The sequence below is a fragment of the Pholcus phalangioides genome, unplaced genomic scaffold (genome assembly GCF_987345545.1).
Source record: "Pholcus phalangioides strain wild (caught in Gottingen) unplaced genomic scaffold, Ppha-v1.0 ptg000029l_1, whole genome shotgun sequence".
Classification (NCBI taxonomy): domain Eukaryota; kingdom Metazoa; phylum Arthropoda; class Arachnida; order Araneae; family Pholcidae; genus Pholcus; species Pholcus phalangioides.
The window spans coordinates 845,633-872,183 of NW_028301619.1; the positions used below are offsets into that span (position 1 = coordinate 845,633).

Sequence of the window (26,551 nt, forward strand, 5' to 3'; positions counted from 1 at the left end):
ATTGCAGGTGACTAAAAGATAAAAAAGACAAATATTTAAGATACCAAAAAAAATACGAGAAAGACATATTTATGTAAAGATATTCAGATAAATTTCACTTAGTTTTAGAATCTTTCAAATTTCTCGTATTCAGAGGAATGAATGTGTGAAATGATGTTGGCAGAGTGATAAATAGTTACACCTGCGCACTCACTAAAGTGGGGGAGCCTATTTTATAACTTCAGTACCTAGATTGAGTATATATATATAGCTTAGTTACTATATAGCAGGTATTATATTTCTTAAGATAGATTCTTAATTATTGGGTCTAGTGAACTGTCTTTCATTATATATTGGTCATATCAACAAAATATGACAAATATAAAAAAAAAAAAGTTATCCATATATAAGTCTACCAAACAATCCAAAAACGAATTCTAAGGAACACCTCCTTCTTGGCTAATAAATGAAATATAGTCAGCAGTGAGGTTTGTTAAAAATTCATGATGGAAAAAAATTTAATTTAACCATGTTGAGGGACAGGGAAATCCAACAAGGCATTTTACCTGTTTCAGCAATTAACTTGCTATTTATGCTTCACACTCGTAACATGTCCCATATATGTACTTTGGTATTTAATTTCCGATTTGGACAAGCAAAAAGGATAAGTCCAGTGGCAAATTTCTGGTGCTCATTCACTAACAAAACAGTGTAGATTTGAACCTTCCGCTTACGAAATTGCCTAGATGTGTATTGAGTGAGCTGTGTAATATAGAGCTTTTCTATGAATTTGTGAAAAAGAGCTTGAGATGGACGATCTGACTTAAATCTGTAATCCCTATAAAACACTCCCTACTAATCCCTGCCATTCACAATACTTGTTCATGAGTCTTTTTCTTCATTTAGTTAAAGGAAAAAACAGTTACTTGTAGCAGGACTTGACAAATCCCACCAGGGCGATGAAATGCCATTACAGATTTGTAGTAATGTAAAGTAAATCATGTGATAAGTAAATTTGAGTCTTTTAATTTCAGCAGCATGTGTCTCTTAAAGTAGGAAAAAGATATAGAAAGTTGAAAAAAAAAAACATTATCATTTTATTTGAGATTAAGATCACCCTTGGCTCCTAAGAAGTTTGACTGGCATTAATTTTTTTCCCCTCTTGATTTGTCAAACCCTGACTTACATTTTTTTTGTTTGTTTACATTTTATATTTTGTATATCATTGAATCTATTGTGTACTTTTGTTTTACACATTACCAGTTTATTATTACTTCCATAATTTTTTTCATGCATTGGTATTTGTTTCTTGTTCAACGAAATTATCCTTTAATTAATCAAATTAGCAGTACATCTAAATGGTATGAACAGAGTTTTTGGAACATAACCAAGGCTGTGTGATGATAAAGGAAAAATATCAATGGAGATGTATTCCACATACTAGAAAGATAGGATGCAACAGTTCATATCTTTATCTTTAGTATATATTATCAGTGTGCTTACAATCTGGTCAATGAACTTAAAACCATTTTCATGAAATGGGGAAAATTCCACAGATGAATAAATAATTATAATAATACCACTTAAAACAATGGAGGCAGCACAAAATTTATATTGACGTGCAGTGTTTTGTGTGATTTGTTGTGAATTTGTGTATTGTGATAACGGACATCAGAAATAAGTGTATAGGTAGTGAATGAAAAAAAAAAATGATTTTCAAAAAGGTTTTTCTTGCTATCATTATAACGGGTTTCGCAATTGCATATCTATGCAATGGTGGTGGTGACAGTTGACAGGTGGTGGTGATATGGTGGTGACAGTTGACGAAACTTCGTCTACTGAAAATTATGCACACATTGTTGAGCTTAATACTCATTTAAAAAAGTAATTGTTACGCATCTTTTGTATCACACTTACCAGAAAATCTGTTCATGCCAATGTCAATGTAAAAAAATATTAACATTTATAATGCATTTTGACGGTTATAATGTCAATTTCTATTTTTTTATCTTTCTCATAGTAATTGCTAATTTGCCTCAAATATTACTCTCAGAACATGTTAAATAAATAACAGACTGCAAAATAAATTCAACTGAATTTTTACCTCATCAGTTTTTTAATCTATGGCTTTTTTTAATTTGCTGAGCATCAAGTGTTTGAAGCGGCAGGCTTTTCAAAGCATTAAAGGGATAAATAAAAGTAAGATAGCAATATTAAAAAACAGTACGTTATTGAACATTGAAGTTATTTTCATGTGTCTGTATGGTGTTGGGTCTGAGAAAAAAATTTCAACATTTCTTCTTCACAATACTTAAATGCGTTTTTCTCAAATTGATTACTGGCGAATGATTTGACATTGTTATGCAATTTTTCACACTTACTAAGCTATTATAGGGATATAGATAGAATTTTTGATATTCATTGAAAATTTTAAAAATGTTTAAATTTAAGAAAAATTATAAAAATGTCTAAAATTTAAAAAAAATAGAAATTTTAAATTCCAAATTTGAAAAAATTACTTTCCATCATACTTTCTTGAAACCCCAAAGAAATTGGAATGTATTATTCTTGAGAAAGAAGAAAAAACCAGTTTTTGCATGGGCAAAATTTAATCCATGAGGTATTTGTTTCAAAACTCATGCATGTAGTGCGAGTGAAAAAATTTAAAAACCTTTTTCCAAGCAAGATAATGATTTAAGCTGAACATGCAATTAATTTTAAAATAGTAAGATTAAAATAATTCTTTGTAATTAATTTGCAAAGTAGTCACTGCATGTGCCTTGCAGGAAAGAGAGAGTGCTCACCAGTCCAGTAACCTAAACTAATGATACCAATCACAATTTTGTAGTCTGTTAAAAGAATTATGGGGGACAGAAAATGAAATCAATTGAAATATGACGTCTATCACATTAATTTTTAATCCCATTAAATTTGATTTTCAGTGAAGATACAATTTTAGCTAATTACTCCCAATCTACAAGCGATAAGTCGCCAAACCGGCAGAGCTCACTACAGCAAGCAAGGATGATTGAAGAACCGATTTCCAACTGATTTGAAATCACCTTGTTCTCATAGTTGAAAATGCCAAAATTAAAACATTTCTATTTTCCACAGAAATATCACATGAAATTTTGCCTCAAAACATAACAAAATAAGTTAAAATTCACTATAACAGTAATTCGTCGTAGTAGCGATAAATCGCCAAACTAAGAGCCGAGAAAGCGAGCATTCCACGATAAATTCATAAATAATTTGATTTAAATTAGTTCTCTTGGTCAAAATTATGTACCTATGCATCTTTTCTCTTAAATCAAACGGAACAAAAAACCAGGAAAATGATTGAAAATCACCATACCGTTTATATCTAAACACAACACGTGAGCAATGGCGCCAAATATCGTCTGCTACCTCCAAACGATTTATTTTTTCATATAGTTCTCATTTAAAATCATTATCACAAATACGATTTTGAAAAAATAAAATTCACACAGAATAATTAAATTTAACTCACTTCACAGGCGAGCTCCGTTTCCTGGTATGAAATTGTCTCTCCTGGAGTTCACGATCCACTTCTCGCGTCGTTCTTTTTCCGCTGGAAATCTAAACATTCTAAAACCTTTTTTTGTCCGAATGGGAACACTTTGGAGCCAAACAACAAGGCATTTCTGAAGTTATTTCACGAAAAAAATAGATAAAAACAACTAAAAACACAATAAATTTAACTAATATATAGGAGCTTTGAAAGGACCCTACAATGCGATGATAGTAAGCAGTGCTACAAAAAGGACCAGAATGCCGCATGCGCGAGCCTGTGTATTAAGGAGTTCTACTTTCGGTCACTCTCTAGGCTTCGTTATTAATATTATATATAACTTCGATTAACACATGGCATGCCATAGAAGTATTGTTTACTTTAATTTGTGTAAGGGAAAAAAATTAAAATTCTGTGATTAATGTGGTAGTGAATGATGAAGGTACATTTCGAAAAAGGCAAAACTTTTACGCTTGTGTGCTTCACTAAAATTATATGCTTTTGATAATAAACAGTATTAGGCCCTATTTTGACAACGGAATTGGTGTAGGATGTGATATTGTAACAGACCGAGAGCCTGAAGTCTAACGTTCGAATCCAGCTTGCTGAGGAAATATTAATTTTTTTTTCACTCCTTCGTTCGAAAATTATTTATATCTTTTTATTTTTCTTTGCTACTACAATACAGTACATTTTGCAGACTCTTAAAATTTTAGTATATAATAAATCAATTAAATATTATAACAAAAACGTAGATAAAATTGAGACCAATAATACTGTTCTAAAAAAGTAATTACTTTCAGCATCTTTTCTCTCTCGAAGTTGTGATATTTAAATTAAATGTTTTAATATTTAAATAGCTGTGTTTACAATTATATTAACATGCACAATATATTTTTCACATTACAATTTATCTTAGTCGTTTATTCTTAGTCGATTTGCTATCGAAAAATGCATTGGTATATTGGAGAAATATTTTACTAAAATTTGGAAAGATTTTCTATCACATTTTCAGAAATTTGTGGAAGAAGAATTTAGGTTTTCAGAAATTTAAATTAAAAAATTAATCCACCTTTAATTGTTTGAATATTTCGGTTTGCTTTCAGTGTATAAATTTGTGGGTTTAAAAAATATAATTGTTTATATTGCATTCTCAAAAAAGCTGGATTGCACACTTTAAATGTCTCGGGGAAGAGCGGTGAAAATATCTATCTTTGCACCGCTGTTCGGCGATCAGATATGAAAATGAAGATATCGTAGAGTTACATGAATTATGGTAGAGGCTGAAGCAGCGTGATCGGCTGAGTGAAAAAAAATTATGAAAAAAATCGTTTAATCACGGGAGAGAGCGGTGCATTTGCGAAATATGCTTACCGCCAACTTCGGTGTACATCAGTGTTTCCCAAAGTGGGCAATATCACCCCCTGGGGGCGATGGAAAACTCCAGGGGGGTGGTAGATGCTTGGGGTTTAGTATAGGATCTTATGGGCTGACTTGAGGTGGGGGGGGGCGATGAGCAGAAAAAAAATTTGAAGAAGGGGCCAATTTAACGAAAAGTTTAGGAAGCTATGGTGTACATCGATGATCGCGCTATTCTGTAATCGGCGTAAGACTCTCCGATGCAATCTCATATCTAGTTTTTTTTTCTCATTCACAGGTTTTTTCATCTGCGTTTAAGAAGAGATAAGTCAGTATTTGCCGAAGATACAGAATTCTTAAGCACAACGAAAACTGTAAATTATGATACATCCCGAGCATTAACTGGACATCTTGATGGTAATGCAAAACTAAAAGGATTTGTTACACTGATGTAGAGGCGTACGCAGCGGTAATCATGTTCCTCCCGCCAAGCTGACCAAAAATCAGAAAAAAACATTATTTCGCTAAAAAAAATTAATATATCGAAAGAAAATACCTTTTAAATGTTATTTTAACCAATTTCTGTTAATTTAAATGCTTTTTAGGGGTGAGAACTAAACATTTCTCAGAAAGAAAATTTTTGTGCCCCTCCCCAAGCCTTTTGTGCCTTCTCCAAAGGTCGATCCTGCGTACGCCCCTGCACTGATGTAGGGTCATTTTAACAGTATTATGGGTCCCTGGCAAAGTGATGCTCTGGGGGGGGGCGCCCTGGAACATACGTTAAGACGGCCCTGCACTTACGCATATGAATTATATTTTGGTTTTAACAGTTGTTTACAATGTACACACACAATCAGGGCCGCAACTAGATGCTTGGTCTCGCGCCCGAGTTGGGTGGTGCATGCCCCCCCCCCCTCCCATCGCCAAAGGTGGAGTCGTCTGGTGCCTCCAAGACGTTCAAGTCTATCTCCACCTATGGGGTGGTGGTAAGATGCTCGTTTACCACCGTGAAGGTTGCCATCACGGTCCCGAGTTTTAAACCAGGGGAGAATATAGATAAGCTATTTTCCTACATAATGTGCTTGAGGTGAGACCACAGATAGATAGTGCCTTCCATGGGCTGAGATACGGGGGGCGTGGGGACACTGCCCCCCCCCCCCCAACGTCAAAGGTGGATTCAACTGATCTAATGTATATATGAATTGACATCATCGTGCCCACCCCAGCAATAATGATGTTGCCCCCCCCCCAGACTTCCAAGTCGATCTCCGCCTATTGTGCCTTCATTTCCAACTCCACTCATTAACGGCAGTAAATTGCAATATAGCGATATGGCCAGAGTTGGTGTTTGGTGAAGTAGTAGATGCTTGGTTAGCCGGGACAAGCAAGCATTTTGGTGCTCCCATTATAATGTTGAAGGAGAGGTTAAAGGGTGAAATTTTCGTCCCCTCTGGTCCGGTACCAGGGACACCAGACCCGCCTGCTCTCCCCTTAGTTGCGGCCCTGCACACAATCATGGTCCTTACATCCTGGAGCCGGGGCTAGGCTTAAATCGTTGACTGACGGGCCTCTCTAAAGTAAATTTATAATGTGAGAAGTGTGTGTGTGTGTGAAAAATAACAGGATTCATCTCTGGCCCCAGGGCTAGAGCACTATCATCCCCCCCCCCTCCAAGTGGGGCCATTGCATGAAAATTGTAAAATTCTCTAAAATTTTTGTGAGAATTTTATGTTAGTGCATAACGTTTTTTCTTTTTCAGGGGAAGAAGATTCATTTGTTGAAGCTGTTATAACATCTTCTGGTCTTCTGAATGGTTTAGTTAGAGTTGGACTAGAAGAATTCTACATAGAACCTGCAGTCAGTTACTTTGATCCCTCTCAATATTTTCATTCAGTGATATACAAACTATCAGATGTACATTTTCCTAAAGGAAATGTCACTTGCTTATCACATATTATCAAACCTTATGCACAAAGTCCTAAACCACTTCATGTGAAGAAGAAATCTAAAAGGCATTCATCGCGCGCTACCTGTAAATCAACACAAAAATGTTCCTTTTTGCGTCAACAGAAACACCATCTATCTAACAGAAATAATTCCCGTAAAAAATCCAGATCATTCAGAAGAGTACGCTCTACACTTATGAAAGAAACTGAAAGAGAGAAATTTGTTCACTTCATGCATAAAATACCACGCTCTGGACTTTTCATGGACTCTGAAAACTCTGCTGCCATGGTAAATTCAAAAGGCATGCATAATGTGCGTCATCACAGAGTGAAATCAAAAGCTTCTTTGGTTGATATTTCTGTAAATAAAAACTCTGTCCATAGTATCTCTCTTAAAAAGAGATTGGAAAATTCATTTTTATATTCTTTTCTATCAAATTTATCTGTTAATGTTATTCCTTTTAGTACTGGTTCAAACCAGCCAAGTGCGCTTCATTCTACTCAGCCAAATAGTGCCACATCTGTAACATTTCCAGTTGGTGTTCACGATACAAGAATCCATTTCAAGTATGATGCTACAAGCTCTGCAAGAGCATATGAATTCAAAGATAAATCTCAAGATATCTTTACTACAAAACTGACTGCTCCCAGTGATCATCTTACCTCACTTCTGGGGAGAATTTTCAAGTCTCATGATGAACATGTGAATAGCTTTAATTTTATTGAATTTTATTCAGGACAAAACCTAAAATCTAAAAAAATTAATTCAGATTATTTGGTGAATTCTTTGACTGATAGCATTTTACCTAGCCAGACATCTACAAACAACCCACCCACAAGTGGGTTGTTTTTGCCAAAAGCTGTTGATTCAAGTCGAAATTCTCAAAATCCAATAGTGTTTACTCCTAATTCAGTAACTGAAAACAACATTGTCCATGCTCCAGATGTAATTAAGAACCCACCATATTGGCGAGAATTGGATGCACTTCATTACACTGAAGATGGGAGGACAGGCAGCTCTGAACCATATGGTGTCAGATCTATTCAACGTACTCAGTGGACAGAGGAAAGAGGTCAAAGGCATGTTGCTGTTGACCGTCGAAAGAGCACTTGTCTTTTGTACCTTCAAGCTGACCATCTTTTTTATCAAAGAATGGGTAGTGAAGAAGCATGCATCGAAGCCATGACGAGACATGTCCAACGAGTCAATAGTATATATAGAATGACAGGTGATTTTTTTTTTCTCTTTTATGTTCTTACTGTGTTTTTAAATTTACACCTTCAAAGCACCATTTTTATTACAACGTCATTGCAGTAGTTATCAATTTTGTTACTTTTTTCATGTGATTTCACTTTTTCAAACAAGGTCATAATACAAGGATGACGTCACTCTCCACTACCATACGAATGTTTTTAACAACTGGCTGTTGCAAAGATATATTTCGGAAAGAGAGAAAATTCAACTGCCCCTGCGGGGAATCGAACCCACGTCCTTTCACTTTCCGGGTAAACGCCCTAGACCACTAGACTACAGAGGCACAGAATTTCTCAATCTTTCCTTGGAGCTCGTGTACACTGAAAGGGACCGTACATGGACGGCCGGACCAGACTCAGGCCAAGCTCACAACTGCTGACGTTGTGCAGTCTTGTGCAGTCGTCCGGAATGCGAGAGGACAGTAGTTCAATTCTCCGCAGAGGCATGCAGAATTTTTCTTTCGGACATTCATCCCACCTCGTATCTAGTCAGATACCTTGCACTCGGTCACTGGCGTACGCTGTGGGGGTGGGGTATTGAGCTAAGATTATAGTGTTCTTTTGGCAGTAGAAAACAAACAAATCCCTCTCTCTTGAGAAAATCCTGCGTACGCTACTGTACTCGACTGTACATTCAAATAAAACTGTATAGAGAAAATCGAAGCTATAGAAATTGATAAAGGGAGACTAGGTATAGCATTAATTTTTTGGTTAACTTGAATTGCTTCATAGAAAATATACACACATTTACGTCAAATTTTGATGGAATTGAAGCGTAAAACCAGCAAAATAGTAAGTATAGTCCAGAAGTGGATTAAGGTCGGTTGAGGCCTGGGACGCAGAAAAAAATATTGGGCCCATTAAATTTAAGAAAGTGTGATGTTCGGGTTTCTCGGGGCCCAGGACGTACACCCGCCGTTAAATCTGCCTCTGGCATAGTGACACGTGATTCTACTATTTACAGATTCTCACTTATACCACTTTTTTTATTCACATTTTGTATGGTTCCTATCATTGATGGAAACGTTTTTCCTCTTTGTTCGAAGTTCAAAATTACAATAATGAAGATAAAAATCAAATCGTATCGTAAGATGAAGTAAAATCGAAGCGAATTTACAACCCATCTCCCTCGAACCGTGCAAAGGTGTTGATGTCAGTAGTCTGTATTATGTATGTCTATCACTTGTCAGTTAACACAAAGTATCGTCGATGGGGCCGTAACTAAACATTTATTTCGGTCGAGGAACTAAATTGACAGTACAATAGACTTGACCGTCCAGATATACGGCATCAGTCATTTTCCAACATTTCGAGGAGGGCCACTTTCGCTACGGTCTTGATCGACGACCATAAATTTGCGATACTACTGAATGTACAAGTGGTTATGGCAAAAATTTTCAACTTTGTGAATTGCGAGAACCATTTATGCCCAACGTCGAATAGGAATATCTACTGTACGTGGCAACTGCGACGTACACTAAGAACTATTGTTGTAGCACCCTCCCCCCCCCCCCTGCTTACAGCAATCAGTGCTCCTGGAAATAGAACAGCAGCATAAATACGGCCCATATCAATTTAGTTTTGCGAATTTGAAAAAAATTCGAAATGAACCGATATAGAAGGCCCTGTACTACATTTAGCTCACCTCTGTTGTAGAGATCAGCCAATTAAAAGACCGGACATTCAAGGCTCGACTTTCACATGATGGGGCCCAGGGCAAAGTAGGAATAAGGGGAGCCTCACCAACGAGGTCAAATTTGATATCTAAAGATGTTTAATTGGTAAATACAGTCGAACCCTGTTCATCCATCCAAAGAATTTTGGCACTGATGGTCGGAATAGCCCCCATTTCAGAGAAGCTCCATTATACATAAATTCACACATTTATTATGAACTACTGTATCTCAGTGTCTCATTAGTGTTAATCTGTAAATAAAATAACATTTTATACGCATTCAATTTTAAGATGAGAAAATTCGCGTAAAATTGTAAACACTGTACAATTACTTAAATATTTTTTGATAGAAACTTAACAGAGAAGCATACACTTACCTTTCAAGTTATTTTAATTCTGCATAAATTCGCGACGCATTTTGTAAGTAAAAAAACAAAATAAGCAGAGAGGGAAATGACGGCAACAATGCTTTTAGTCCACATTGGTTTTATAATCACAAATTTCTCGTTTTTCAGAAATTGAAAAGCAACTTCTTTCGACAGGATTTCAATAGAGCAAATCGAGGGAGATAATAGCACTCGAAATATAATGATCAGCGAGTAAAACATGCACTGTTGAAGAAAAACTGTTCTTGGCAACCTTGAACTAACTGGTGCAGTACGCTCATTGTATACTTTACCCTATCAATAAATCCGTTTCTTTGTAATATATATATATATATATATATACACACACACACTGTACTTCGCTTGTTTTGGTCCCTACACACGTTCAGGAATTCAATGTGCTTTCTAAGATTCCTGACCACACCATTCTTTATTCAAGTCATTTGCATTTCTTCAAGTCTATTGTTATGTTGACCAATAACACTGTGGGAACAAAATTTTTGTTGCATTTATACAAGCATCTGATCTTACCTAATTCGAGTATGCTGATTTCAAATCTGAATTTAGTTTTCCCTGTAAGCTGTAGATTTTTTTCAAAATAAAGCATTTTTTTAGTTTTTTTCTCAATTTATTTTTTCTGGCACTTTGCAGGCAAGAATTCGCGCTTATAACAGCTGCTGAAGAATCATATGGGATATGACAGGATCTGAAACTGCTCGGATCTTCATCTTCTTGTCATCTCTTCTTTGATAAATTCAAAACCTTCAGATAAGATTCGAAACTAAAATTCTCTCTCTCTCTAATCGCTTTACAATCTTTATTACATCTACTAGTAGCAATAATAACCAGTGCCGTCTTAACGCATGGGCCCACCTTGGGACCTCGAGAAAAGAAGAGGCCTCACAGAAGTGAAATGTGGTTGAAATTTTTGAGAATTTGCCTGGTAGGGCCTCAGAAAAATCACTTGGCCCGTGGGCCAATGATGCTCTTAAGACGGCCCTGATAATAACAACTGAGGGTACTCGCCTTGTTACCAAAAAGTTTTCACAAATCAAAATTTGAGGTCTTAAAATTTGCCTTCATATTGAATCTCACCGAAAAAACAGCGAATTGGCGATCACTTATCAGGAAAGTGATATTGAAAGTGCCCAAACCTCAGGTCGTCTCATCTAAGCAGGTGTTAAGCAGGGTTCAACCGTGCTTAAAACAAGTGCCTTGATGACTGCAGCTTTTCACATACACAAATGGCTTTTTAAGCAAAAAAATTTTACACCGCTAAAACTTTTTTTTTCAAAAGTGGGCAAAGTCACCGCAGTTGACGGTACTTCTATTTTGGATTTAACCTCTTTACGATCAGGGACATAATATTGCGTCCACAAACGCCAGTGGAATAAATTCAACACTCATCTATTTCTTTAACCTCTTTTATCCTGATCGCGAAGGGTTATTACTGTATAACCACATGAAACAGAAAATTGTGTCTTTTCCTCCCGGTTCTCTCACCCCCATCGTGGTATCTCAACGAGATAACGATCAACTGATAACGATATTGGCGGTTTCTCCTCAGCTTTTTCCCCTCCTACTTCTCACGGCACACACACACACTCCCTTCCCCATATAATGTAATCCTTCTACAGGCGTAGAAACTTTAAAATGAATAAAAACCGGAAAAATAACCAAAATAAAAAATGGTTTGCAGGGTTGGCATCGCTAGGTCACGAGAATTTTTTTAAGACAGGAAAAAAAAAACCCTCAAAAACAGCCGATAGGTGGCGCTGGTACGAGCGACTTCGGTGGAAATATGAAAATGAGACGGTTATAAGACCTTGCGCTCCTAACTTACAACCAGTCGACCGTTGTAAACCATGTATGTGGACCTGCTGCACTCTGTCGTTGCTGGATTTGTGACTCGCCTGCAATGTGTTATCCCCTGGGGTGGTGGTCATGTGGAACACATGCTGCTGTAATAAACAATTTGAAGGCATTCTGTTCGTTATTTGCGTACCTTTTCTTTAACTTGTGTACGTCAGCGCCACCTATCGAATGTTTTTCCCTGTCTTAAAAAAATTCCATTGACCTAGCGGTGCTAACTTTGCAAATCGTTTATTTCGATTATTTTTCCAGTTTTTATTCCTTTTTAAAGTTTCTACATACTTTTTGCCCACGCTGTATGTTCTATTATATAGTACACATAGAAGTGAGAACGAGAACAAGTAAAAAAAACTAAAAAACACGTTTGTACCTGGGGGCGAAAAAGAGAGGCACTATAATATATACAGGGTGATTATAAAAAAACTATCCCGACATATGAGCCCCTAACTATCATACCATTCACAGAAACTGAATGAAATTTTGGCATAAGGTATTTTGAGGTATGTGCTCAAGAATGATATGGAAAACAACAGTGTCACTCTAACAGTTACGGTTACAGTGAGAAAATTTCGAAAATATCAAATGGCAACACCAAGTTTTTTGTATTGGAATGTGATCTCCATTGTGAAAAACCCTAAATAGCTTTCGAACGGCAACTGTAGCATGAAAATCACCGGCGGTAGATAGGCTAAAAGTGAGGACAACCAATAAGGACAGAGAAGCAGCATAAAATAAAGCATGTTATTGTGTTTCACAAATTTTCCACATGACCTCCTTCACACACGATGACACTTTGCATGCGGCAGATGGTGGATAGCACTGCAGCACGTTCCATGGCAATAGGAATCTCTTGAATCGCAGTTCTGATGGCATCTTTCAAATCAGATGTAGTTTGCGGGCGATATTGATACACTTTGGATTTCAGATATCCCCACAGCCAGAAATCCATTGGTGTGAGATCAGGAGACCTTGGTGGCCACGGAAACGGGAAATGACGGGAGATAACTCTGTCACCAAACTGTTGACTTAAGGCCAGCTGCTATCTTCATCGTACCAGATAAGCAAAATCCAACCGTAATTGATAGTCTCCCGCTTCCAACATCTGGACACGCTGGAATCGATACGGAAACATGTTTAGAACAGAGCGCAGAATCTTGCGGACAGTTGAATTCGGCAGATTCAGAACACGTGAAACACCGCGTGCACTTGCGGGACGAACTGTGCTTATCGTCTGATGAACTTCTGCAACAGCTTCCACAGGAATGGAAGGTCGTCCAGACCGAGGTCGATCGCATGTGAAACCAGTTTCTTCAAATTTATGAATCAAGTCCCGTACAGCTTTGACAGTGCACGGGCCTCGCCGTAATCCATGGTTTCTGCGGTAAACACGCAATGTCTCTGCTGCGTTTTGTCCATTCAGGTAATAAATCTTTACGATTTCCCCACGTTCTTTCCCTGAAAGCGGCATCTTGTTTGGAATGGCAGAAAGCAACATACGTGGCTCGCATTTCGCAGTGCCTTTTCTTTCACCTAGCGTGACGACGTCAGTCATGACTGTGTCTTACGTAGAACTCGAAATTTGTATTTTCTTGGTTTCTTCTTCTCGTTTTGTGGGGGACTAATCAGGCTGGGATCTCAGCCGAAGAAACTGTGTGACGAATGAAACGAACATTAATGCTCTGGTGCACGGCAAAGTCCTTTTTACTTTTTCCTTGCCTGGCTCCGGGGATTTTCGTGCTACAGGTGCCATTCTAATGCTATTTAGTGTTTTTCAGTATGGAGATCGCATTCCAATACAAAAAACTTGGTGTTTTTTCATTAGGAAAGCAGAATGAAGAAGACATTTTCTGTTTTTCTTTTTGGTATATATATAGTAAGATACAAGAGAAATGTTGATGATAGAAAATGAAGAGGTAGTGAAAAAATATCTTTTGAATGAAAAAAAGTGCTAGTGATGCTATTTCACTCTCATAAAATTCAATTTTTTTGTTTCATAATTCTTTTTTGTGTATATATATATATACAGGGTGATTATAAAAAAACTATCCCGACATATGGGCCCCTAACTATCATACCATTCACAGAAACTGAATGAAATTTTGGCATAAGGTATTTTGAGGTATGCGCTCAAGAATGATATGGAAAACAACAGTGTCACTCTAACAGTGAGAAAATTTCGAAAATATCAAATGGCAACACCAAGTTTTTTGTATTGGAATGCGATCTCCATTGTGAAAAACCCTAAATAGCGTGTTCGAATGGCAACTGTAGCATGAAAATCACCGGCGGTAGATAGGCTAAAAGTGAGGACAACCAATAAGGACAGAGAAGCAGCATAAAATAAAGCATTTTAATGTGTTTCACAAATTTTCCACATGACCTTGTGGAGGACTAATCAGGCTGGGATCTCAGCCGAAGAAACGGTGTGACGAATGAAACAAACATTAATGCTCTGGTGCACGGCAAAGTCCTTTTTACTTTTTCCTTGCCTAGCTCCGGGGATTTTCATGCTACAGGTGCCATTCCAACGCTATTTAGTGTTTTTCAGTATGGAGATCGCATTCCAATACAAAAAACTTGGTGTTACCATTTGATATTTTCGAAATTTCCTCACTGTAACCGTAACTGTTTGAGTGACACTGTTGTTTTCCATATCACTCTTGAGCGCATACCTCAAAATACCTTATGCCAAATTTTCATTCAGTTTCTGTGAATGGTATGATAGTTAGGGGCCCATATGTCGGGATAGTTTTTTTATAATCACCCCGTATATACTTTCTTATCGAATTATCTCTGTACTTATTCCTTCCCCACCCTAATTTCTTTTTTCTTACCCTTTCTTTCTTTTTTTAACGTTGAACAAGACTACCACATTCATCGGCTATACGCAAGAGCGTACTTGGGGGCCTGGTCCCTCCCAAAATGTGAGAAAATGGCCGAAAAAGGGAAAAAGATGGCAAAATTTATTGTTCTATCACTTTGGTCCCCCCCCCCCAAACGAAATTTCTGGCTACGCTGGTCCAATACAGATCATTCAAATTTAACGCCAGCAGCTTGTACGGGAAGAGGATGATTCTCATGAGTTCCGAGGATCTTATTGAACATGTTTTGGTTGGAGACAACTTTTGTTCTAGTTACCATCGGGTTGTTACCTTTGTTTGTAGCTTCATCGCGGGTGAACCAATTACTAAAAGAATGGTTCCTTGTTTTCGAAAAACAACTTTGAGTTTTTGAGAGGAAGATTAGTGGTAATTTCCATGAATTATGAAAATATGTGATGGTAATTAAATCACCATTTGTTCATGGCTAATTATTTTTTTTCATTCGGCAAAGCAAATTGCTAAATTAAAAAAAATAACCCCTCCCGTATTTCACGCCAACCATGTGTATCGGTACATTTTTGAATTTTTTTTTTCTTTCGCTAAACAAAATTCGAGTGCCTCAAGAGTATTCATGCAAATTTTCAAGTCATTCTGACCAATGGTTCTTAATTTACATCGTTTGAAATCGCAACTTGAATTATAATCACCTTGTATAAGGTTCAGTTCCGAAGTCGAGACAAGTGACCGACCATTCTAGCTAGCCACTTAGCGAACCGTCTGGACTTCGGACATGGATCATAAGGATATTAATATACTGCACACCTGTTCCGATTCTGGAAATCGACTTCGCTACTGATCGATTAAAAACCTGTATTTCAAGTTCTTTAGTTTTCAGGTTTCGGAAGATATATATATATTTCTTGGAATTTCAGATTCCGACAATCGGTGGCGATCGGACGAATCAGAATAGGGAAACACACTTCATTTGCAATGCGTGTCGCCGCTTTGCGCGAGCCGGCTGTGAGAAGCAGAAAATTTAAGGTGAGGTTACAAATTCCACACGTGTCTAACTAGTAAATAATTTCCCAAACTTTTTGTTCCATCGCCCACTTCTTCAGAATTTTTTTCTCTCATCGCCCACAACTAAAGCGAACCCATAGGATCCAATGTTATACCAGTAGCTTCTATTGCCACCCCCCCCCCCCCGGACCATTCCATCACCCACCATGGGGCAATATTGCTCACTTTGGGAAACACTGAATTAGCAATATAGAAGATACAGCCAGAAACACATTCGCTCATGCTCGTTCTGACAATGTTCAACCTGCTCAAAACTGCGGCGAGGCACTCGTTAAGGCGCGTATACCCTAGCGCGACGATCTTGGAACGCATGACCCCCTGAAGCGGCTCAAGTCCGTTCGCGGGTACACAAACTTCCTTTATGTTCGTTGAAAAAACCAATTCCAGGTGGGTCCAGTGAAAACAGCTTAAGAATCGTTGAAACACTGTACAAATTACTGAACAACCAATTGCGAATGCTTTCATTGTGTAACGTATCCATGGGCCCCCGGCGTAAAAGTCTGAAGTCAGCATCGCAAAAATGTTTACTTGTTTTTCGTCGGCGGTCGTGTGGCAGCGATCGAGGCCTATTGTGATGTTGCCAGTATGCGATCATATGCAAATTGTTTTTTGTGACTTGTTGAATTTTTAGCGAGAGACCGGTTTAAGATGTATAAAAGCACGTCTCTCGTTCTCACTAATGGCATTCGTTCATTCAAGTATTCACTTCTTACTTGAGTAGCTAACTCTCGTTATTCTCGGCTTCGGTCGTGAAACTTCGAAAAAATGTTGTGATTTGTATTACTATTTATACCTGTATACCTTTCTTGTTCCCGGCGGGTCCGGTGAAGATATTGTTTTTTGAAAACTAAATAATTGCTTAGCGAATCTTGTAGTTCAACCCGTGACTGATTCATAGGCGGAGATAGACTTGGAAGTCTGGGGGGGGGGGCAAGATGATGATAATTCATATATACATTAGATCAGTCGACTCCACCTTTGCCCCCCCCCCCGTATCTCCGCCCATGGACTGGTTGCCCTCTCTAGTAGATGAAACCTTGATTGGTTCGATTCCTGATGAAACTTCTAGTGCAATGCTACAGAAACATCCAGTACCTCCGCTATCTTCGACGTTCAACTGGCTGGGCTCCGGTGAATTTTCATCAATGATTGCTGGCGACTTGCTTTGAATTTTGGGACTTCAGTCTTCAGTTGATTTCAACGAAGTGAATGGATTTACATCACTACCGTATCTAATGAACTTGCATCTCTTGGTCTGCGAGAACAAAGGTGATGTCCGGCTAAATGGACATGGACTTCTGTGGTGAGATCCACGCTTTTTTTATAACTAAAATTGATGTTTGAATAATTGACCTTAACGCAAAAAAAATTGTTTTAATTAACGAGTCTAACTAAATGCAAATTAACACTATTAATGCAATAAAGCCTCCTTGAAGTGATACAAAACAACTTGTCTGCTTTTAACTGGTTAATTCGAACCGGGCACGTAACCCCTTTAAGGGATGTTACAATTGTATGATCCGCGCGCTAATGTATACGTGACTTTACAATTGACATGCATCCATTTTGTGATTTGAAGGAATTTTCAATTCAGATCCATCCAACAGATTGATTACTAACTATAAATATAATATGTAGTGTATCTAGTGCGTCCCAGAAACAATCAATGCAGACAGATCCAGTGGTGCCAGTTAAAAAATGTTAGTAGTAAATGTTAATTTTCTAAATAGTAGTTATTTAGAAAAAGGCTGGCTTTAGTTATTCCGACGCCGACAAAACACCCAAAAAATATATTAATTAATAGTAAAACAAAACTGGATAATCGGGATGCTCAGACATATTTACAGAAAAAGTGTCCGAATAATGTGTAGAACCGGGTCGGCTCGTTCTTCAAATGGATTTTGTACCACCATTTTGTCATTGAATTAATTTTCAACGAATAAATTTGAAATCAGAAAAGAATTATTTTCGGAAGTCCTGATAAGAGAAAAAAATGTGTCCCTGTAGAATATTGGTCATATGGTCACCCTAATTTCTAACTACCAACATCCTTTCGCCAGCACCTTCTATAGTAGAGATCTAGCTATAGATGACTGCTCCGGCACGGTCCATCCCACGATCTTCACGAAAGAGCTTTTTAGTAGAAAGAGGATGGTTTTATGCTGTTTATTATAGGGTTACCCCCCCCCCCCCCGATACAAAAACTGAGAAAGGAGGACCCTTAGTGACGTCACTTATCCCAATTTTCATGATAGATGGCGCCACTATTCCGTTAAATATAAAACCGGTCACAACAATAATTTTTCAAACTCTAAAACAGAACTACTCAAAAAAGCAGAGGGCGCGGTAGCCCAGGTTGATAAGATAGCTCTCCCGAAGTACCAAAGGATGTTTAGAGGCGTCGCGAGTTCGATACGCGGTTCGTCCTTGGCAGAAACTTTCCTGACACGGGTACAACAGAAACGGTGATATGACCAGGGCCGTCTTAAAAGCATTGTGGGCCCCCGGGCCAAGTGATCTTTCTGAGGCCCTACCAGGCAAATTCTCAGAAATTTCAACCAGATCTCATTTTTGTGAGAGCCCTTTTCTCTTGAGGCCCCGGGCCGTGCCCTAAGACGGCACTGGATATGACCACAGAAACAGATTGTTGCCGCAGTGAGTCCCCCATCAAGGGGTTAGCGCACCAACTTCTCGATGAGTATAAAAAAAAACAAGCCTTCCGTTCAGATTCCGCAATAAATTGTAGGTCCCGGTCTAATTAGCCTTCGTGTGCAGAAAATGATTGTGGTGCGACAAAAATGATAAAAAAAAAAGCAGAAACAAAAAATTCTGAGAATATGTTTCAAAGTGGGTAAAAAGTTTCCCCAGAAAAAAAGAAAAATTATTCCGGAAACCTGAAAAGGAGGACAAAACATTAATTTTCCGAAACGTAAGGAGGATGGACAGTGGCGGTCTTAGGGCTGTGCAACCAGTGCAATTGCACAGGCCGCCAAATTATAGGGGGTGCCGAAAATAGTCAGAAAACTTAGATACACACATCAATAGAAAATAATCCTCAAGGCAATTTTAAAAAAAATTATTGTGCAAAATGCACATGAAAAATAAGTGATGAGAAAAAAATTCAAAGTTTGAGTTGATGAGCAGTGCACACATACAGTGCATACTATAAACCAATTTCCGTTAAGATAAGTATAGTGAACAATATTTTTTTTCTTATCCTCTTCCGGGCAGCTACTGGGCAGTTTGCTTTCTATTTTGTTGTCCAGTGGTGGAAGTAGTGATAGAAATAATAAAGAGAATTGAGAAAATCATCTCCCTCCATGGCCCCTTTTTTCTGCTAACAACAAAACCGAACACGCGCCCGGATAGTGCAAGGTTGATGGTTCGATTCCCTACAGAGGAATTGTGACTTTTCTTTCCAATCAATTATCTTCGCTTCGTATCCAGTCATTTGTACGTCGTAAGAAAGAGTGTTTCCCCTGTGTTGTGGGGTGTAAAAAAGAGGTTTTTTCTTTTGAAGTGATGACCAGAGAGGGCTGAGACGTCTGCTAGTAACCCCCCCCCCAATTCAAAACATGGAATCAAATCGCCATCACAGTGTATTTTCTAAAATATTGACGTAAAAAATGTCTGTTAAGGCCTAGAATTAAGCAAGGCCACAACTAGGAGTAGTACCGTCTTAACGCATGGACCTACCCGAGCACTGACAAAAATTAAAACTGGTTGGAAATTCTCAAGAGTTTGCGAGGTAGGGCCTCAGAAAAATCAGTTGCCCCCCCCCCCCAATGCTCTTAAGACGGCCCTGACTAGGAGGAACAAAAATTTACTCTGTCGCCAGGTTCTATTTTGTAGCCCTACTCCCAGTAATATTTAAAGCCGGATTTTCCTAGGAGTAAGTTTTCTGTGCCACGCTCTTTCCCTCTCTCATCAGTGTGACGCATCCTCCACTCACCAATAAGAAAAGCAGTACAACTGTTTTTCTACAGAGCGCAATACGGCTCACATGGCAGCGTTTTACATCTGGAGTAATTGGTGAACTGCTTCTGGAGGAGACAAATCTGCGTGCTCTACTCTTCATTTTTGTTGTATTTTCATCAAACCGGAGCATGTAGATGACAGAGTAGCTAATGCCACTATGAGCTGATGCACCACGCTAGGAAAACACAAACGCGTATCGTGATTATGAAACTAGTTTCGGCCGACACAAAATGATCCAGTTCAGTTCACGCGACTCAAAAAGCCTATTCATAGGAAAACCCGGCTTTTCGTAAAAAGGTATAAATTCAGTGTTCTTCGTGGTCAAGCGCCCAGGGTGCCAGTTTCCTGTGCTCACTCTTAGTTGCGGCTCTGTGCGTAAGGTGCAGCCACACTGGGCAGCAAATAAATGAATTTCCTTTTTTTTCACCCTTTCAAAAAACTAATGAGGACTTTTTGTTAAAAATCCAATTTGATTTTTTTTCAATGACTATTTTTGGAAACCAGATTCCATAAATTATAAACCCCCCAATTCTGTTTAGGAATTAAGGAAGATGGGGGGGGGGTGAAATATATATTGCTTCAAATCTTTTGCAACCTGGTGTGAAAACAGCTTTGCGGCTCTCTAAAACATGGTTTTAACTCCTCCCCCCCCCCAGTGCAATAATGTACAAAATGGAGATTTGGGGGCTACCCCCCTCCTGATATGAATTTTTGCAGTAAAAAACGTAACCCCCTCCTGAGAAAATCCGGTGTACTTTACTTCCCCACTGTCCATGAACGCATTGGTGTGCACTGGGCTTACATTGGCACCCAGGAATGATTATCAAACCACTATTTCATGGTCTAAAAAAAAAGACCATTTGTCAATAAATTTGGAATTATTAGTCCAATTATTTTGATTAGTGCCCACTGAAAAAATTTACACGTGTGCTCTCGGCACTTAAATATTGGTGGCCTTTTACCCAGACCAGCAACTAGATGCTCTTTCAGCCGGGCAAGCAGGCATTGTGCCTCTCTCATGTAATTTTAAAAGAATTAAGCTTCTCCCTGGTCTGGCGCGTGGGACACGAGGTCCACCTGCACCCTTCTCTTTACTTGGCGGGGGGGGGGGGTCCGTTAAAACCTTGGCCAGAGGACTCTATGTCTGAATTGAAGAGGTCTTGGGAAAAATTAAGTTATTGCTTTGTGAAAAAGTTGAAGTCACAAAATGTGATCAAATACAAATGCAATGCCACAACAGGCAAAATGCCCAACGAGGTGGCTGAGAAAAAGATGCCCATAACAAAAAATGTGGATGTCATAATTCAATAATACAGCAACCCAATTGAAAACAATCACAAAAATTATAAACAATATATACACATAAAATATTATACAATGCCCCCCATAAAGAATATTATACAATGCCCATAAAGAATATTATACAATGCCCATAAAGAATATTATACAATGCCCATAAAGAATATTATACAATGCCCATAAAGAATATTATACAATGCCCATAAAGAATATTATACAATGCCCATAAAGAATATTATACAATGCCCATAAAGAATATTATACAATACCCATAAAGAATATTATGGTTGTCTTATTCTAAGTATGGATAGCTTCTCGATTTACCCCAATATGTTTATTGTATTTCTTTTTAAACCTGTCAATTGTGTTACAATTTACTATCTTCAAGGGTAAGCTATTCCATTTAAAGTGTTCCATCGAAGTGTTATCCTGTTCTTGCGGCCCAAAAATTTAGCTGCCATACCCACCTAAGTCAGGCTCTGCTTTACTTTTATTTCACTAGAATATATGTTTCCAAACTATGCTCCGCTGTATTATTTTGAGCCTTGGTAAGCTACTGGGGGAGGGACATGATGTCTTTTTTTTATAAAACGTGGGCATCAGTATTCCAGAGAGATCTTCACATTCCGTCCAGGGAATCTGTTGGTAAACATCCATGCCCAAACTGGGATTTGAACCCAAACCTGTACAGTCAGAAGCTAGCTCCCTAACCACTGGACTGCCAGGCAGCGCCAGATAGTTTTATTCAATTGGATGACAGTTTAATAAAGCGTTTGAATGTTTTCCCTGTGTAATGCCTTTTGTTTGGGATAAAATTAATCAAACTGAAATATAGCTGTTAACTTATGTTGTGATTCAAGGCAAAACATTTCCATACTTTTCATGCATAAAAGCAGGAGCGCTGGAAGTTAAAAGTGATTTTTGTTGCTTGAAGCAGATTTCAGCCGCCAGGGGCAAACATTATTTTGCCGCCCCACACAACTTTGAAATTCGATAATTCTGTAACGGTATTCTTTGTTCCCACCTAAAACTGCCAACCCCTAAATTTTGCCGCCCGGGGCAGTTGCTCCTCCCCTAGTTCCAGCCCTGGCTGGAAGTGTGAGGTGTTTTTTTTTTTTTTTGCAAAAAAAAAAGTAATATTTATTTGTTTATTTTTTCCCCCACAATTTCTTTTTACGAAGAGAGTTGAGACTGGTGTTTTGGTTGAGACACCTTCTTTTTCCCCGTTCCTACAATCTGGCCCTTTCTTGCACAGCCCAATCTTTATTCTAGACTAGCTTGGCTTGTGTTATACAGAGGCGTCCTGCACATAGGACACCGCGAACAAAAACACTTTGGGAACTAGTGCAATTTTTATGACCGTATTTTAGGAAATGTAGCAACACTTGTGAAGAGAACATCTGAAAGAAATTCAGGATTTTTCAAGAGCAGATTGGGTGGTCTTTTATTGCCATTAGAAGGAGATAACCATCAGCAGGGCCAGACTTAGGGGGGTGCGAAAGGTGCGGTCGCACCGGGCCGCAAAATTTCAAGGGCTGCAATTCTTCCGGAAGAAACCCTTTTCTTTCTCAGCAGATGTTTTGGAAATTTTTGATTAAAAATTAATTTTCCCCCTATCAAATTATTACAGGGTTCCCAGCAACCTGGAAAGTCAGGGAAAATATGAAATATTTGTCAAAAGTCAGGGAAAATTCTAAATACTTGGGAAAGTCAGGGAAAATTTGAATGGGAAAAAAATCAGAGGATAAATCTACATTCAAATGGTTTACCTTCACTTTTTTCTATGGAAGATTATTTTCAGATCCCCAGGGAGAGGGAAAAAAATCCTTATCAGCATTTTCCTCCAGATCCCCTACTGAGAGAAATGTCTTATCAGTTGAAGAGTGGGATTTTACAATGTTGGCCAAGAAACAATCTGCCCTCTGAGTAAATAGATGAAGGGATCTAAAGTGGAGAGACCCTCCTTTTTCCATTGTTGAAAGCAAAGCCAATATACCAGCGCTTAACTTCTTTTCTATTTCTTCTGAAAAAACATTTTATTTTCTTGTTTTTTTTTTCCTGCCTGTGGGTAGAGAACCTTTAGGCGCATTTCACACTGAGCGGACGTGGGTCCAGATCCCAGATCCGCATGCCCTTTCACACAAGCACTAAAGTTCTAAAAAACCTTTAGTTTGAAATTTGTGCATAAAAACTTTTTTTCCCCAATTTTTGTAATTATTTTTCCCCTTCACCCCTAATTCAGTGCTCATAGGCAGCCTAGAGCTATTCTTTGGTTTAATCTAGAGCCCCATAGAATAATCTTAATAGTTTAATCTTAACATAAAGATGCCTTTTCAGTTTGATCGTCACAATTAGTCAATGGGAGAACATATCTCAAAATATTTTCAAAAGGTTTTGAAAAAAAATCTAAGATCTGTCTTTTTAGAAAATATGAAAAAAAATTCCAAAAACACATCCAATGATATTCCAAAAAAAAAAAAAAATCAGGAGATATCAAAGACTTTTCAAGTAGAAAAAGGGGGAGGGGTGGAGACTTTCAAAATGTCTGTGCTTAGAAATATTCACATCACAATTCTGTGTTAAGCCTGGATTACACTATAAAAGTTCTTTTACAAATGCAACCAATAAGCTGATCGGTTGCATTTTCTCGATTGTTACCAATAAATTTATTGGTTGCTTTGTTTCAAGTTTTATAAAATAACTTTCATAAAACTTTTAGAGTGAAATCCCATCCTTAGTCACATTTTTTTTCAAGTTTATAGACTCAATATCATGTAATGTATATATGTAGGTATTGGGGGTGGGACACACACACCAAAAACTATTCAAGTGCTTAGGGCTTTCAAACGTGTTAATCCAGCCCTGAGTGAACGCCGTACATGGATAACGTTGTTTAATAAAAGTATTTAGTTTCAAAAATAAAAAATAAATAAATATTTAAAACAATTTTAAATATTTATATTTTTAAAATATTTTAAAATTATAATATAGTATTATAATATTTTTAAAATAATTTTAAAAATTTAAAAAGAAAAAATTAAAAATTTGTAATTAAATTTAAAAGTTATTAAAGTATTCAGTTAATTATATTCGTAATGAATTACAGAACGGCTTATAATTTTGGTCCCGTCAGTGTTCGTTGTTGGCAGGTTTTATTATATAAAATTGTAAAGTATGGACAAAAGGCAGTTAAAGTTGCTATATCTCCTTTATCTCAGAAGGAAATGGAGGGATAGACATATATATGGGTACATCCTATTGATGCACAGGGACCTTCATATGGTGTTTTTATATTTATGTCAAATAATTAAAAAATTCCTTGCAAAATCATCTTGAAAAAGTAGCCAAAGATGTGGACTAATTTGCCCACATCCGCGTCGTGTGAATAGCTCCAAATAACCGAATGTACGATACTTGTATGTGCGGATGTGGAGCCCGCACGTAGGTATTGACACATGCGGATGCCATCCGAACCCACATGAACACTTCAAAGGTACGGGTACATTCCACATCGTCCGAAATGCTCTGTATATACCAATTGTTAAAATTTCTTCCGGATCTGCATCCACATCTGCTCCGTGTGAAAGGGCCCTTAACCTTTATATGTTGAAGAATGATTTGAATTCAGTTATCTCTGTGAAATTTCCAAGGAAGCTAGTGTTGTGTACAAGATCATATACACCGTTTGATTTTGTAAGGAGTGGTGGCGGCGGCAAAATATTAGCATCTGTCTGTAATGTGCTTTTCAATGGTGTATTACCGTGAAATGATATACAGTCGCCCCACCCCGTATTCGCGGTTCCCGTATTTGTGGTTTGTTTCCTTTTATTGGATTTTTTCCTCAGCAATCGTCATTTACATGTTTTGTTTACAAAATTTGAGTTGTGCCTGTTTAGGATGGCTCATTTGTCTAGTGCTACTGATAATGCTCCGAAAATACAAAAAAAAAAAAAAAAATTATATATATTGACTATGCTTGGCGAAAGTAAGTCAGTTGCTGCTGTGGCTCACCACCAGATGATTTTCATGATATAGATCCCCTCTATATTACGTTCTTCACATGTAGAAAAATTGGTAGAGGAAGTCTTGTCAACATACTCCAACATACTTGATGATATGAAGAAGAAACGGCAAACAGAAATTACAATGTTCTTTCAGAAAACATCACCAACAATCAATCACTGCACCCTCGTTTATATTTCCTTATAATTTTGCGTTACCCTGCTCTTCTCATGATGTTCAATAAACAAGATAAACAAAAAATCTATGGTTTCAGTTATTTGCAATTTCCCATATTTTCCCCACTTCCAGAATGTAACCCCCACAAATACGGGGTAGGGGGTCGACTATAATTTATAGCATAGTTTCCTAATCTTTTTTGGCCCATCACCACCCTTCAGAAATTTTTTTCACCCATCGCAATCTAACCCATACGATCCTATATTATACCTGTAGCTTCTACCGCCCCCTGGAACATTCCATCGCCCCCAAGGGGGCGTTAATGCCCACGTTGGGAATCACTGATTTAGTGATATTGGATGGTTTAGAATTATATATGCGCGTGACAGTGTACGTGCATTTGGTCAGGGAAATTTTTGAATTTGGTCAGGGAGAGTCAGGGAAGTCAGTTAGAAGCCCTATAATATCATTTTTAGTGTTATTAGGTATGGCATTAGCTTATTTCAAACAGGAAAAGAGTGTATGCAAGTTGTCACATTCTTTACCCCTGAAAAAAGTCTGGCCTTTCTTTTTTCTGCTATTAAAAATATAACAGGGCTACGCCAAGGGAAAAAAACATGCTAAGGACATCAAACGAAAGGGACACCACAAAAGAAATCTAGTAATTTTTTCCCAATGACAACCTCCCCTCTCATTGGAGTTACCATCTGGTCTGAAGGTACCAAGAGTGCTCACAATGCGTAGTTTCATCCGGTGGTGCTTCCATTAGCCATAGTAGGCTGTGACATGGATATCTCTAGATGACGACTGCCTCAGAATGAGGCAACTTCGACTGGCCTTCGGAGTGTTAATTACATACCTTCCTGGGAACTGTCATGTTTTCCTAGGTTGCAAGGCCATAGTGTGCCTTTCCAGGGCAGACTTTTCTTTGGAGTCCTTCCTGAAAGGGTTTCTATTAATCAAAATAAATGTAAATTTTTGGGAGTCCCCCCCCCCCCATTCGGCTCGGGGGCCCTGGAACAGTGCCCCAGTTGCCCCAGCCTAGTTACTGCCCCGCTAGGGAGGCTTGAAAGCTTCTTTGAAATTTCCTAATGCCACCATCTGAGAATACAGTAATTCTCTCATATATCCCGGAAGACGGATATACAATGTATGAATTTTAAATTGTGACAATTTTTAGAACTGAGCTT

General features: G+C 38.0%; 1 protein-coding gene across 2 annotated transcripts in view; it reads left to right on the plus strand.

Annotated features, from left to right (window-relative positions):
• The window catches only part of LOC149067551 (uncharacterized), a 120,354-nt gene that overhangs the window by 32,420 nt on the left and 61,383 nt on the right, over nucleotides 1-26,551 (plus strand). For both annotated transcript variants that reach the window (XM_089252541.1, XM_089252542.1), the window contains exons 3-4: nucleotides 5,169-5,287; nucleotides 6,630-8,045. In XM_089252541.1, coding sequence (XP_089108667.1) covers nucleotides 5,169-5,287; nucleotides 6,630-8,045 — 1,535 coding nt within the window. The remainder of the gene's footprint in view (nucleotides 1-5,168; nucleotides 5,288-6,629; nucleotides 8,046-26,551) is intronic.